Source organism: Myxine glutinosa, chromosome 7, assembly GCF_964187855.1.
Source record: "Myxine glutinosa chromosome 7, kmMyxGlut1.1, whole genome shotgun sequence".
In the NCBI taxonomy this organism is placed as follows: Eukaryota; Metazoa; Chordata; class Myxini; order Myxiniformes; family Myxinidae; genus Myxine; species Myxine glutinosa.
This window is the reverse complement of record NC_136267.1, coordinates 45,795,529-45,809,185: the sequence shown is the minus strand read 5'-3', so window position 1 is coordinate 45,809,185 and position 13,657 is coordinate 45,795,529. Positions and strand designations below refer to the sequence as shown.

At 45.7% G+C, this 13,657-nt stretch overlaps 1 protein-coding gene across 1 annotated transcript in view; it reads right to left on the bottom strand.

Annotated features, from left to right (window-relative positions):
• Window positions 1-13,657, bottom strand: part of LMF2 (lipase maturation factor 2) — a 65,630-nt gene that overhangs the window by 18,523 nt on the left and 33,450 nt on the right. The window contains exons 9-11 of the mRNA XM_068122189.2: window positions 10,276-10,372; window positions 7,551-7,736; window positions 7,288-7,456 (exon numbers count right to left, since the gene is read on the bottom strand). Coding sequence (XP_067978290.2) covers window positions 7,288-7,456; window positions 7,551-7,736; window positions 10,276-10,372 — 452 coding nt within the window. The remainder of the gene's footprint in view (window positions 1-7,287; window positions 7,457-7,550; window positions 7,737-10,275; window positions 10,373-13,657) is intronic.

Below are 13,657 nucleotides of genomic sequence, written 5' to 3'. Positions count from 1 at the left end.
AATTTCCATGTTTTTAAACGTTTCCCAGTGTGTACCCTGGATTAGAATAGGTACAACGTATCCCTGCGTGTCGTAAGAGACGACCAAGAGGGTTGGCGTCAGGAAGGGCATCCGGCCATAAAAAACATTGCCTCATAAAGAGAACCATGACAATTACAACTACATATGGGCAGGGTACAGCCCGAAGTGGTGATCGGTTTCTGAGGTTTGGGACATGGAATGTAGGGACAATGACAGGGAGATCAGGAGAAGTGGTGGAAGTATTGGTCAGAAGAAGAGTGGACATATGTTGTGTGCAAGAGACGAGATGGAAGGGAAGTGGTGTGAGAATGGTGAAGGGTAGGCAGGGACAGAAATACAAGTTTGTGTGGCAAGGGTGCCTGGAGGGCATGAATGGTGTTGGTGTCCTGTTTTCTGAGGAGTTTGTAGACAGTGTGGTGAGTGTGACTAGAGTGAGTGATAGGATGATGATGGTGAAAATGATGATTGGAAAGCTCTTGGTGAACGTCATCTCGGGATATGCTTCGCAGGTTGGTCGGAGCGATGAACAGAAGGACATGTTCTGGTGTGCGATAGAGAAGCTGATGGAAAACGTGAAAGATGAGGAAGTTGTTGTGGTAGGAGGAGACATAAATGGACATGTGGGAAGGAGTATGGATGGTTTTGAGGGAGTTCATGGGGGTTATGGAAATGGTGTGAGAAATGGAGAAGGTGAAAGGATTTTGGAGTTTGCTGATGGAGCCGATTTGTTGATTTGTAATACTCAGTTGCAGAAAGAGGATAATAAGCTTGTTACATACACGTCAGGTGGGTCGACGACAACCGTTGACTACCTGATGGTGCGTAGGCGAGATAGGGGGCACTTCCAGGACACAAAGGTGATCCCGGGGGAGGAGGCTGTTTCACAGCACCACTTGGTTGTCTACGACATAAGGGTGAAAGGTGCGAGGAGAGCTCGGCGGGTGAAGTACCAACCGAGAATGAAGGTGTGGAGGTTGAAAGAGGTGACAGTAGTAAGGGAGGCATTAAAAGAGAGGCTGAGTAAGGGTGGAGGATGATGTGGTTGAGCTTGAAAGTGGTTGGATGTCAATGAAAGCTAGTCTGTTGGGAGCCGTTGGTGAGGTATGTGGATGGACAAAAGGACCACCGAGGCACTCGGAAACATGGTGGTGGGATGATGAAGTTGGAAAGAGGATTGACGAGAAGAGGAAGAAGTTCAAGGAGTGGCAGAAGGCGAAGGGTACGGGAGCAGAAACAGCAGAGCATGAAAGTTATAAGGCAGCCAAGAAGGCTGCAAAGAAAGAGGTAGCAAAGGCACAGGAGGCATGTAGGAAAATGTTCGGAGAACGCTTGGATTCGGAAGAAGGTCAGAGAGCAGTATTCAGGATTGCAAAGCAGATAGCGAAAGAGAGATGATGTGATGGGGGTGAGTTGCTTGAAGGATGAAGTGGGACAAATCGTTGTGGACCCAGATGGAATTAAAGGAAGATGGAAAAGATATATGGAAATGCTGTTGAATACAGAGAATGAATGGGATGGCAACATAGAGAGTAACCCAGTTTTAGGACCGGCAGAGAAGATAACTGAGAAGGAAGTTGAGGAAGCGATAAAAGCAATGAAGAGAAGAAAAGCGGGAGGGCCGACGGGAGTTGTGGGAGATATGTTGAAGGCAGCAGGAAGTTGGGGTGTGAAGAGAATGACAGAGATCTGTAATCTGGTGGGGGAAAAAGGCCGCATTCCAGTGGATTGGGAACTGAGTACCTTCGTCCCTCTATACAAGAGGAAAGTTGACCCTCTGGAGTGTGGCTCGTAGCGAGCGACAAAGTTAATGGAGCATGGAATGAAGGTATTGGAAAGGGTGTTGGAGGAGGAGGATAAGGAAGAAAGTGAAGATCGACGAGATGCAGTTTGGAGTTATGCCAGGAAGAACGACCGACGTGCTTTTTATTGTGAGGCAGTTGCAGGAGAAGTACATGGAGAAGAGGAAGAAGTTGTTTCTTGGGTTTGTTGATCTGGAGAAAGCATTCAATAGGTTTCCACGCAAAGTATTGACATGGGCATTGAGGAAGATAGGGGTGGAGGAATGGTTAATCAGAGCAGTGATAGAAATGTACAAAACAGCACGCACAGCTGTAAGGACGAAGGACGGGAACAGTGGTGAGTTTGAGGTGAAGGTGGGAGTGCATCAGGGGTCGGTACTAAGTCCACTACTATTTGTAGCTGTGATGGATGTGCTGGCTCAGAACGTAAAGGACGGTTTACCATGGGAGTTGTTGTATGCAGATGATCTGGTGTTGATTGCGGAAAATATGGATGGACTGAAGGAAAAGATGAACAAGTGGAAGGAATGTATGGAGACAAAAGGTCTGAAGGTGAATATCGGAAAGATGAAGGTGATGGCAAGTGGTAAAGCATGTGGTGAGGTGGAAAGAACTGGGAAGTGGCCGTGTGCTGTGTGCAGGAAGGGTGTCGGAGTGAACTCCATTTAATGTACAATGTGCGCTGAGTGGGTTCATTTAAAATGTAGTGGTCTGAGAGGGTCATTAACCAGTGTGGCAGCTACATTCAAATGTAAGGTGTGCACAGAGGGAGCTGCAGATGGAGGAAATATTGAGTTGGATCTTGGAGACGGCGTGAAGCTGGAAGGTGTGAAAACATTTTGCTTCCTCGGAGACATGCTAAATGGAGAAGGTCGATCAGACTCGGCAACGGTTGCTCGAGTGAGATGTGCATGGAAGAAGTTTCGGGAACTGAGTGGCGTGCTGATGAGGAGGGGAGTGTCGTTGAAGCTGAAGGGAAAGGTGTATGCTGCATGTGTGAGAAGTGTTATGATTTATGGGAGCGAGACATGGGTAATGAACGTAGAGCAGCATCGAAGGCTGGAAAGGGTGGAAATTCGAATGGTTCGATGGATGTGCGGAGTATCGTTGAGAGAGAGGAAGACAAATGATGAATTGCGAAAGATAATGGGAATAGAGCCTGTGATTGATGCTGTGAAGAGGAACAGGTTGAGATGGTTTGGTCATGTGTTGAGGAAGGATGAAAGTGACTGGTTGAGAAGAGTGATGGAAATGAATGTAGAAGGAAGTAGAGGACGGGGAAGACCGAGAAAGACTTGGCTAAAGATGGTGGAAGAAGAAATGCGGGCAAGGGGGTCAACAAGGAGAGATGCAGAAAATAGGGCAAAATGGAGAAGTTTGCAATGGTGACCGCAAGGCTAACCCCCACTCTAGCAGGGAAAATGGCCTTAAAATGCATGTTGTTGTTGTAGTATATATATATATACACATACATACACACATATATATATATAATGGGGTCTGCAACATAACAAAATGTGAAAAAAGTGAAGGGGTCTGAATACTTTCTGAATGCACTGTATATAATAATAATAATAATAATAATAATAATACATTTATTTTATATAGCGCTTTTCAAGAAGCCCAAACGTGCTTTGACAGAGTACAAAAAACAAGTGCAAAAAGACAAAAATCAATAGGTAAATAATCAAAGCAAAAGGAAGGAGAAGGAGAAGAGATAGTCAGGGGTTAAATGCTGTGGGTTAAATGTTGAATGCAGTGTTGAATAGGTGGGTCTTGAGTGATGTTTTGAATGTGGTGAGTGAGGAGGAGGAGTCTCTGATGGTGTGAGGTAGTGAGTTCCAGAGGGTGGGAGCAGCGATGGAGAAGGCCCTGTCCCCCCAGGATCTGAATTTGGTCCGGATGGGGGGGGGGGTCAGGAGGTTGGTACCAGCAGAGCGGAGGTTGCAGGTGGGAGTGTATCTGGGGAGGAGGTCAGTCAGGTAGGATGGGGCCAGGTTATGGAGGGCTTTGAAGGTCAAGAGGAGGATTTTGTACTGGATTCTCTGGGAGATGGGGAGCCAGTGAAGCTTAAAAAGGACGGGGGTGATGTGGTCACGGGTCCGGGAATGGGTGAGTAGACGGGCAGCGGAGTTCTGAATGTATTGGAGTTTATTGGTGATTATTGAGGGTGAACCATAGAGGAGGCTGTTGCAGTAGTCCAGACGGGAGGTGATGAAGGCGTGGATGAGGGTTTCTGCAGCCGTGGAGGAGAGGGATGGACGGAGACGGGCAATGTTTTTCAGGTGAAAGAAGGCTGTCTTTGTGATCTGTTTAGTGTATTTGTCGAAGGAGAGGGTTCGGTCAAAGATGATGCCAAGATTCCGGATGTGAGGGGAGGTGGATACTGGGAAGCCGTCGATGTTGAGGGCAAAGTTATGGGTGGATTTGGTGAGCGTTTTTGGGCCAATGATGATTATTTCAGATTTATCATAGTTAAGTTTGAGGAAGTTGATTTGAAGCCAGGATTTTATTTCAGTGATGCAGTTTGTCAGGATAGAGTGGGTGGCAGTGGAGATGGACTTGGTGGTGATGAAAAGCTTGATGTCATCGGCGAAGCAGTGGAATTGGAGACCATGACGGCGGATTAAGTGACCAAGGGGGAACAGGTACAGGATGAAGAGGAGGGGGCCAAGAACTGAACCTTGGGGGACACCTTGGGGGAGGGGAGCAGTGGGGTATTTGCAGTTATTGATGGAGATGAACTGGCGTCTGTCAGAGAGGTATGATTTGATCCAAGAGAGGGCAGTGCCGGTCATGTTAAAGGTGGTTTCAGGTCGGGTGAGGAGGATGGTGTGATTGATGGTGTCAAAGGCGGCGCTGAGGTCGAGGAGGATGAGAATGTTGAGGTTGCCGGCGTCAGAGGAGAGGAGAAGGTCGTTGGTGATTTTGAGGAGAGCAGTTTCAGTACTGTGGTTGGAGCGGAATCCGGATTGGAATGTTTCATACAGGTTATTGGCAGAGAGGTGATGTTTGAGTTGAGTGGCTACAGCACGTTCCAAACCTTTTGACAGAAAGGGTAGGTTGGAGATGGGTCTGAAGTTGTTTAGGGCGTCAGGGTTTAGTCCAGGTTTTTTCAGAATGGGGGTAACAGCAGCAATTTTGAGGGATGGTGGGACGATGCCTGTAGACAGGGAGGAGTTTATTGTTGCAGTGATAAGTGGAGAGAGAGCAGGAAGGGAGGCCTTGACAAAGCTGGAGGGGATAGGGTCAAGAGTGCAGGTGCCAGTTTTCATTCCTATGAGGAGTTCAGAGAGGTCAGTAGGGGAGACTGGGGAGACTGGGGAGAACTGAGACAGGGGTTGGCAGGATAAGGGGGGGGGCAGGTGGTTTGAGGGGGAGCGGGTGGGGTGGTGGTTAAGCTGTTGTAGATGTTGTCAATTTTGCTTTGAAAGAATGAAAGGAAGGAGATGCAGTTTTCTACTGTGAATGACTGGGTGGTGGTGTTCAGGGGGCTGAGGAGTTTGTTTATTGTAGAGAAGAGTGCTTTTGGGTTTCCAGAGCCAGAGTGGATAATTTGAGAGTAGTAGGTGGAGCGGGCACGGGAGAGGGCATCTTTGTAGTGCTGTAGGTGGTCCTTGTAGGCTTGGGAGTGAATTGTGAGACCTGTTTTATTGCGGAGTCTTTCAAGTTGGCGAACACGAGTTTTTATCAGGTGGAGTTCAGGGGTGGTAAACCAGGGAGCAGAATGGGTGAAAGAAACTGTCTTCGTTTTTATAGGCACAAGCTGGTCAAGGCAGGAGGAGCGAGTGTGGTTGTAGTAGTCAGTGAGGTCAGAAGGGGTGTGGAGGTCAACGAAGGGAGAAGTGGACATTTTTTCAGAGAGGGTGGATGAGAATGAGGTAGGTGAAAGAGCGTTTAGCTTACGGAAGTTGATAGTGCGATAATGCCTTGGTGCTGGGGTGGGGATGTTGATGGTCATAGTGATGGCTAAGTGGTCAGAGAGGGTGAGGTCGGAGCCAGAGAGATGGTGCAAAATTAATCCAGTGGAGCAGACAAGGTCCAGAATGTGCCCACGGTTATGGGTAGGAAAGTTGATATGTTGAGTGAGGTTAAAGCAGGTGAGTAAATCAGTGAAGTCAGTGGTTATTGTGGAGTCAGTGGAGTCCATGTGGACATTGAAATCACCGAGGAGGAGGATTGAGGGGGAGAGGGAACAGAGCTGGATCAGAAAGTAGGAGAAGTCAGACAGGAATGATGGGTGTGGTTTGGGAGGGCGGTAGACGACAGCCATGACTGACTGCGTGTGACCAGAGAGTTTAAAAGCCAGGTGTTCAAATGATGGAGCAGATGAGATGGAGATGAGGCTGGTCTTGATGTCCTGTCGGTGTATTACGGCAATTCCACCACCTCGGCCCTCCGAGCGTGGTTTCTTGAAGTATGAATATCCATTGGGTGTAGTGAGGTTGAGTGAGTCGTCCAGAGGTTGTTGCCAGGTTTCAGTGAGACAGAGAAAGTCCAGTTTATTATCCAGAATGTAGTCGTTCAGGATGAGGCTTTTGTTGTTGAGGGACCGGGTATTAAACAGAGTGAGCTTCATGTTTGTTTGTACGGTGGGGATGAACTCAGGTGATTTAGCCAGGGTTTGCAGACAGGAGGTGCGATCGTGTGCGTTGCTGTGACCAGGTGCGCTGGGACGATGAGTGGGAGTGCGCTGAGCCGACCAGAGTATGGGAATGAAGTGACCTGTTTGTAAGTAAACAAACTTACGACCAGAGCCTCTATGAATATATCTGTGTCGTCGCAGGAGTCCGTGGTATTTGATTGCAGAGATGCATGATGGGGTGGAGTAAGTGTTGAGCAGACATAGCCTTGCAGCGGAGTACCTTCGAGCCATGTCAGGCAGGAGCGAAGGGGACGAGGACAAGGCCAAGGTCGAGGAGGACGAGTAGGCCTTGCCAGTGGAAGCGGCGAGCAAGACAGTAAAGGCCGGAGCGGCAGACAAGGCGCAGGACAGTCCGGGAGCGGGCCTGAGGCAACAGTGGAAGAGCCGGGCAGGCGAAGCCAGGAGCAGAGCCGGGACCGAGCAGGGAGCAGACCCAACGGCCAAAAAGCCGCCACGACGACCAGAAAAGCAGACTATGTACAATGACCCAGTATATATATATATATATATATATATATATATATATATATATATATATATATATATATATATACACACACACACACACACCAACAACAACAACAACAACAACAACAACAACAACAACAACAACAACAACAACAACAACAACAACAACAACAACAGGCATTTTAACGCCATTTTCCCTGCTAGAGCAGGGGTTAGCCTTGCGGGCCCCATAACAATCTTCTCCATTTTGCCCTATTTTCTGCATCTCCCCATGCCCGCATTTCTTCTTCCACCACCTTTAGCCAAGTCTTTTCTCGGTCTCGGTCTAATATATATATTTATATAAACAATTACCATCTTCCTTGCCCTCCAATATGCGAAGAAGCAAGCAAGCGAACCATGGGCTTTGCTGCCTGTCCCCTAGTGCTGCAAACCACATCTGCCAATCAAGACGAGGCTGATGAGGCGTAATGAAGGACGGCGAGGTAGAAATGTTCCCGGGCTTGTACATAAACTCCAACTCCTTGAGAGAGATGGACAGAATTCATAATTCAGAATTCAAGAACATAAAATTTGCAGAATAATCCATTTTATTAACCCAAGCAGTGCACATTCACCTTCCAATTCCTTTCAAGCTCCCAGCTTCCTTCGATCACCACTTCGGGCCTACCTCCAACTCCGGTCATTCGTCTAAACAAACCGTAGGAGCTCGAGAGTTGCCAGGGATCTACGGCCGCATGCAACTTCCGCACAGCTGGCCATAGCATATCATGTGTGTGTGGATGTAGATATGAATAGGGCACCTGGGAAAGGCAAAGATAAAACAAGCTGGAAGAATTGCTTTGCAATACATGTCCCCTACTGATCCCAATGAATGCTCTTGTTCCAAGCACTCAGCAATTGTGAGCCATTTCCAGTAACACATATTGGTTGAGGTATGCAAAGCTGCAGAATAAGTTGCAGTCTCTGTAACTTATTATAACTAGAAGGGCACTCAGTAGAGTGCATACCTCCACCAGGCTGAACAGTTTATGTTTTCTATCCCACTGATAGGCCGGATCTGGATTCGGACCTGAACCAAAATCTATTCGGCTTGTTCTTGTCACCTAACCAACTCATCCACTAAGTTTAGTCATAACTCGTCAATACCTTTTTTTAAATATCATGTTATATATTGTCGTATCGCCCAGCGATTAAGACCACTGGGTGACGAATGACCGATCGTTTTTACTCCCGAGGCGAACTCACGAAATATTGGTGGTCATTTTTGGCGCGCGCGGGATGGAAGGCAGCAAGGTGCTTACCTGAACAGAACACACGGGTTTAATCCAAAACCCAGAAACAAAGAAAAACGACAAATTAAAAAAATGCCACAATAATGATTTAATAAAAATAAATGCAAGGTGAAAGTGGTGAAATAAAGATTTAAGTAAGAACTAAAATTCTACTTTGAGACGTCTCAACTCAGTCACAAATACGACACAGGGGAAAAGATAACATGAAAAGAAAATCCCTTTAGCCGGCCGGCACTCAGCTTTGGTCCAAAATGCTTTTAGGGGCTTAGTTGTCGTTGCAGCCGGTGTAGCCACTTATGCGGGAAGCGCTCCAAAAATGGCACCGAAACCACGCGTCGAAAACGCTCAGGCGCGAAGTAAGCAGCCAAGACGGCCGCCTTTCGCCTTCCATTGTCAAGTGCCATGCGGACCCCCAGCTCCTTGATGAGCCCAAATGTTGCCTGCATCTGTCGAGATGCTGCCAGCACAGCAAAAGCGCCTACCCTCCTTCCAAAGCTCACCAAATCCCAGCACACCAAACACACCAACAATGGCGAGGTTCTTGTTTGTGCCAAGAGACAAAGCGACCAAGACAGCGACAGAGAGAGACGCACTCTTCTTCCTCCTTCTGGAAGCCTCTCAATGACGTCATACTGTCCAATCGCCGAGCTCCACTGAAACACCCCATGTGTCATTGACCAATCACGAAGCTCGGGGCGTGGCCTGCCGGTTCCGATCTCTTGGAGGCGGGGTTTAGTTGCCGACTGGGAATGTTCTGGGTTCTGTCAGCAGTTATGTTAGTTAATGGATGGTTTTATTGCTGGCCTTCTTGCAATTGTGAAAACATAGGGAAAAACCAAAGGGTAATCACATACTGGGGGAAAACTAATCTTAACCCCAATCTAATTACCATAACTTTAACCCTCATGTGAAGACACGTAAACAACTTAAGCTCCAGTTCCCCTACTTAATACATCGAGATGTCTCTGACTCGTCCACGGTCCATGCTATACCTATACAATCCTGCCTCCACTATGGTATTCCATCATCTACCCCCACAAACGTAACAATATCGCTATTCGCCCGATGGTCTCACAATGGTGAAGAATCACTTGAAAATTAAATAATTCTCGTTTACGAATCCATATTTACATATTCACCAAAATCGAATCGATTCTTCCTAGTCACATATGCAATCTCTCCACCAATTTTATTCCAAATCTGTCCAAAACTTGAGATATCCTGCTATATATCATTTTTGGCCCTATCACTTGATGGTGAAGAATCACTTTTAAAATTTCTACTAGCCGGATCCGGATCCTCACCAAAATCTAATCATTTCGTCCTTGTCACAGAAGCTACCTGTCCACCAAATTTCTTCTGTATCCGTCCACAACTTTTTGAGATAACTTGTTCACAGACAGACAGACAGGGGTGAAAACATAACCTCCATCCACCTTCGGTGGCAGAGGTAGTAATTCAGCTTAGAATCCCAGGATCAGAAGCCATATGCTCAACAGGAACCCAGAAATTTGAAAAATGTCTGCATTCATAAAAACAATCTGTCACTGCATGCAAAAACATTTCACTTGCATTTTCAAGTTGGGTCTGGCAAAAGTGACAACTTCAATCTCTCATTTTCATAAAACATTTCAAAAATATCAATGCCATCAATATTTTAACATGAAAAATTTCAACAAGACATACCGTATCCATAATCAGATGACCTTTCATTTTGAGAATCAATCACAAAGAAATTGAAAAACATTCCTGGTCTTACCTGCACTAACAATCAGGTTTGGCCTTATTCCTGGTCATTCCATGTCGGATATAACAGTTATAATTAAATACCAATATGTGAAGCGATACAAAAAGGTAAAAGGTTTGATCTTGTGACTGTCTGCCCCTTCTACAACCTCACCCCCAAATTCAAAATAAGACCAAGACACAATTTTCAATAGCCCAAATACAAACTTCAGATGAGATTAAAATGAGGAAGAGAAAAAAACCCAAACCTTCACTCACAAATGAAAGCACGAGTAGTTATGTGTGATGAACAGAAACTTACCAAACTTGTGGAGAACATTGCAGCAGCTACAACAGAGAAGAAAGCCCACTGGATCATGGAAGAAGACTGGCGGAAGAAACCTCGCTCAGAAAGACACCTGTCAAACAAAGAAACTTATCCGACTTGATTGCACCAATGCTTTTTGAATGAGGGCCCTCCCTTATTCCCCAACAGGACGTAATCAAACAATACAAACTTAGGGGACAATTACATATACAAAATGGCAGAACTTTGATCTCACCTTCAAATTCCCTCTTTTCACCCATCTTGACCATACTTTTATTCCTTAATTCCCACTCCCCACCTCTCCCAGTATGTACAGGTAGTGGACAAAATTTTTTTTAAATGGAGACACCTGGATAAATGAAGGACACCAAGCAATGGCTTCCACACAGGTGGGGCCCATATGTTAATTAAGCAAATAATATCCCATCATACTTAGGGTCATGAATAAAAATGCTGCACAGGCCCGATTGCCTATAATTATGGCGAGCATGGCTGCAAGACGAGCGGGGCCTTGGTTCTCACCTTAAGCAGCTCGTTAGCCTGTTGTGTTCGTCCTGCACACTTTTTCTTTCTGCATCTCGTCTATTTGTTTATCTTGTACTTTTTGTCCTGCTAGTCTCTGTGTTCACAGCCTAGTGTTGGCTTAGCGGTTAGGGGACCGGCTTGGGATCCTAGGATCCTGGGTTTGAATCCTGGTCAATCGCTGAATTAATGCCGGGGGTTGACTCAGCCTGTCATCCTTCCGAGGTCAGCAAATTGAATACCAGTTTCACTGGTAATTCCCTGTGTGTCGCAAAAGGTGACTAACAGGGTTGGCGGCAGAAAGGGCATCCAGCCATAAAACATTGCTTCAAAAAGGGGACCACGGTGCCCGAAAAAGGCCAACCCCCGCTCTGCGGGGAAAAATGTGGTTCTTCTTCTTCATCTTGTGTTCGTTTGTCTCCTCCTTCCTGCTTTTCCCCAATCTTCCCCCTGTCTGGGGGCCTCGCCCTTCAGGCAGATGGGTTAGCTTCAAGCCTCCCAGCTACCATCATGCTCCCAGCTTTCCCCCCCATTCACATCAGACAAGGGTTGCTGACAGATCTGGTGCGTCCTGCAGGAATATTTGGGGGACAGAGCACAGACAGAGCAGGGGGTGCAAGGCCGGAGAGCAGTCAGTACAAGATAGAAAGACCATCAACCTGCCTGCGGTGAGAATAAAAGGCCCTCAGATTCAGCTTCATCGTGGGAGATACCAACGATCCTGAAAACTTTGGTTTCTACAGCGTGAAGCCAAGCAACGTGTGAGGCAGGAGCACCAGCCCGAAGGGGAGAGCAGTACTCCATCAAGCTGCGGACGAAAGCTTTGTACATGGCAAGTTGCTAAGTAGTGCACCGGAAGGACTTCACACAATGGAGGATGCACAGATGGCAACTGGCTTTGGAGGCAGCTTGGAAATGTGGTTTGCCCAGGAAAGATTATTACAGAGTGTGAGACCCCCCTTTCCCGTCCACTGCTGGTCTCACTCTCACTCCCGAGAAGGCCCCCCACCCCTCATTTGTGCCACCCTCCTGGGGGCGGCAGAAGCAAAGGGGCTAAACATGGGAAGGTGAGCTTTCGGGTTTGTTTTTATTTGTTGGATGGAATTAATTTATCGCCGGATATTTGTTTACTTTTATTGTTATTTACTTGTTTGATTAGTGTTTTTGATTTATTGTCTTTTATTTGTTTTTGATTATGGCTTTGATTTCCGGTTTGACGCTTTTCTTTTTTAACCTTTTTTTAATCATCAACTAGACTAGAGCAATGCGACTGTCGCCAATATCCCTCCGCATAGTCCCACAACGGATAGATGCCATCACTCTGCATATGCATGGTTAGTGGAACGCGTTTGTGAAGTTTCCTGTTGATCGGATAAGGTTCATTTTTCTATCCAAGATGGCTGACAAACCACGTGACCCATGACATCATTTTCAAACTATATGCAACAGTGCTGTTAGATAATGGGAAAATTTTGCATCAATAGGGTGAGCGGTTTCTGAGACAATTATTTAATATTTTCCTTCAATCCAATATGGCTGCCAAACCATGTGACCTATGATGTCATAAATTTAATATTTCAATACAAATGGGACATAGATAATGTGCATGCAATTTCAGATTTTTAGGATAATGAATTCGATTAAAACATTTTTGGCTGGTATACCACTTCACCTATATCATTATCATGCTTTTGTTCCCCATTGGGAGTACTTGACAATGTGCCAGGTTTCAAATTGTTCCATTCAGCGGTTTCCGAGAAATAATTTTTTACTTATTCGCTTTTAATCCAAGATGGCTGCCATACGTGAGCTACGATGTCACATTTATCATAAAAACATTCTACATGGGTGTCACTCCTACCCTGAAAGTTTAGTCTCAATCGGACATGTGGTTGCTGAGCAAAACGAAGTTTAGCCCGTACGGACGGACGGACAACCCGAAAACATGCCGACGGCGACTTTGTCGGCAGAGGCATAAAAAGACTTACACCATATAATAACCCACCCAATATCCCATCCATAGAGCACGTGTGGTCACCCATTGGTTTGATGAGCATGATACTGATGTTATCCATAAGTCATGGCATTCTCAGTCCCCAGATCTAAAATAAAGAGAGCATTTATGGGATATTCTGGAATGACAGCGTTTTCTACTTCCATCAAATAGGTGCGAGTCGATAGACTTTCTTATGGAAGAATTTTGCCGCATCACACCTACAGAATTCCATACGCTGGTGGATTCTATGTCACCGCGCATACAAACCATACTGGCCGCACATGATAACCCAATGCCATATTGAGTGAGTTGATTATTATTATTTTTCCCCCATTTTTTTGTCCACTACCTGTACATAAGATGTAAAAGCCCCAATCTTCCAACATCTAAGCAATTGTGCAAGCCCTCTCATTTTATTACTCCCGCCAGGGAGCAATGCATTCACTCGTGTCCGTGTGTGTGTGTGTTTGTGAACAAGATATCTGGAAAAGTTCTGAACGGATTTGGATGAAAGTTGGTGGGATGATTGCCCTTGGGATAAGGAAGATTAGTTTTTGGTGAAGCTCAGGATATTATTCCCGATCCAGGAATTTTTTGAAGGATTTTTTTTACCATTGGAAGATAGGGCTCATTTTTTTTTTACATTATCTTCTATATTTAACATTGTGATAGGAAAATAGTTTTCATATTTGTTGTAAATGTAATTTAAACTCGTGGTTATGCGTTAGAGCGGTGTATTTTTTTAGCAGCGTCGTCTTCAATGTTCATTTTTTTTTCTAATAAAGACATATTCTGTCATTTTAAAACCACCAAAGTGTGTATTAGGTTTCGCCGTTTCATAAAATGTATCGTTTGATA